This window comes from Mandrillus leucophaeus, unplaced genomic scaffold (genome assembly GCF_000951045.1).
Source record: "Mandrillus leucophaeus isolate KB7577 unplaced genomic scaffold, Mleu.le_1.0 Scaffold4417, whole genome shotgun sequence".
In the NCBI taxonomy this organism is placed as follows: Eukaryota; Metazoa; Chordata; class Mammalia; order Primates; family Cercopithecidae; genus Mandrillus; species Mandrillus leucophaeus.
This window is the reverse complement of record NW_012104718.1, coordinates 5,123-6,916: the sequence shown is the minus strand read 5'-3', so window position 1 is coordinate 6,916 and position 1,794 is coordinate 5,123. Positions and strand designations below refer to the sequence as shown.

The 1,794-nt window shown below is 39.1% G+C and overlaps 1 protein-coding gene across 1 annotated transcript in view; it reads right to left on the bottom strand.

The window, feature by feature from the left end:
* Positions 1–309: 309 nt before the first annotated feature.
* Positions 310–1,794, bottom strand: part of LOC105549517 (zinc finger CCCH-type antiviral protein 1-like) — a gene marked incomplete at both ends in the record, with an annotated part of 5,818 nt that continues 4,333 nt past the window's right edge. The window contains one exon of the mRNA XM_011994107.1: positions 310–481. Coding sequence (XP_011849497.1) covers positions 310–481 — 172 coding nt within the window. The remainder of the gene's footprint in view (positions 482–1,794) is intronic.

Here is a 1,794-nt window from a genome sequence, read left to right as displayed (position 1 = left end):
GTGGTGCAATCTCAGCTCACTACAACCTCCACCTCCCGGGTTCAGGAGATTCTCCTGCCTCAGCCTCTGGAGTAGCCAGGATTATAGGCACATGCCACCACGCCCGGCTAATTTTTGTATTTTTAATAGAGATGGGGTTTCACCATGTTGGCCAGGCTGGTCTCAAACTCCTGACCTCAGATGATTCGCCTGCCTTGGCCTCCCAAAGTGCTGGGATTACAGGCGTGAGCCACCGCGCCCAGCCAATAGTGTTCTTTTTAAGTTGACAAGTTTAAACAAGAGCCCTCTACAAAGAGGAACAGTGCTCACCTCTTCTCCATACGGAATCCATGTGGCAGATTCATTCTTCCAATACCAAATCCATTTGGTGGTGAAGACAGATGCTGGCTTGGTGACAGAAGAAGGAGTGGAAAGGCGTCGGATAGGAATGAAATCACAACTCATTTCCCGAAAATTGATTGTATAACTTCCTACAGAACAGCTGAGAGAGAAAAGTATTAAGTTAACATAATGTTTCATAGACCCCTGTTTTCTACAATCTCGTCTTCCCTAATGAGAGCGCAGAATTAAACTTTCAGGGCTAAAATAGATCTTCAAGTTTTCTTTCCATAGCTCCAGGTCCTATACGTAAAAGAAACATGGAAACGCAGAGAGGAAAAGGAAAGTGACTTGCCTGCACCACATAATTAATGGTGTCACATGGTGCATTCTTCCTTCAGAAAAATCCCAAAATAAAACTCTGCCCACAAAACTCCTGATTGGCTCAATGTTAGAAAGTAAGTTAGAAACTCATGTTTGGTCCATTTTTTAAATTATTTATTATTATTTAAATCGTTATCAAAATGTGGAGACCGTTGTGGAAAATTGGCAAGGTTAAAGTTATTTTCATAATAACATTAAACATTATTTGCTTTTTTCACTTCCATTCTCTCATGAATACACAACAAAATTTTCCAGAGGCTATACAATATATGATTTCACAGCAGATTGAATAAAGAAGCAGATATGAGAATCTAGTTATCTTCTATCATGCCAGACATTATTTTGCAAAAATATAAAATTCCTCTCAATAAATTTTTTGTTTTGGAAAACAGTTATTTTATAATTATCCATATAAATATTATATATACATATATAAATACACACAGTTATATATCTGGGTATGTATTTTAAATGGGCAAACATGAGTATGTATATAGTATTAAATACAGTTACATGAAACATTTCATTATGTTAACATATAGCAAGCTTATTCTTATTTTTAAGTGAATCAAATATGTAATTGTTCTCAGTTTTAATTTTTAATATGGTAAATATTGATAGCTATATTCCACATAAACAGAAATTCTTTGGGATCCTGAATACATTTTTTTTTTCTTTCGAGACAGAGAGAGTCTCACTCTGTTGCCTGGACTGGAGTGCAGTGGCGCAATCTCGGCTCACTGCAACCTCTGCCTCCTGGGTTCAAGCTATTCTCCTGCCTCAGCCTCCCAAGTAGCTGGAATTACAGGCGCCCACCACCACGCCCAGCTAACATTTTGTATTTTTTTTTAGTAGAGACGGGGTTTCACTATGTTGGCCAGGCTGGTCTCAAACTCCTGACTTTGTGATCCGCCCGCCTTGGCCTCCCAAAGTGCTGGGAATATAGGCATAAGCCACTGCGCCCGTCCTTGGATCCTGAATACATTTTAAGTGTTGAGGAGTTCTCTGACCAAAAAGTTTGAGAACTGCTGCTCTAAAAAAAGACCTCTTAGATCAGTGGTTCTCAATCAGGAACGATTTTGACCTCCGTGG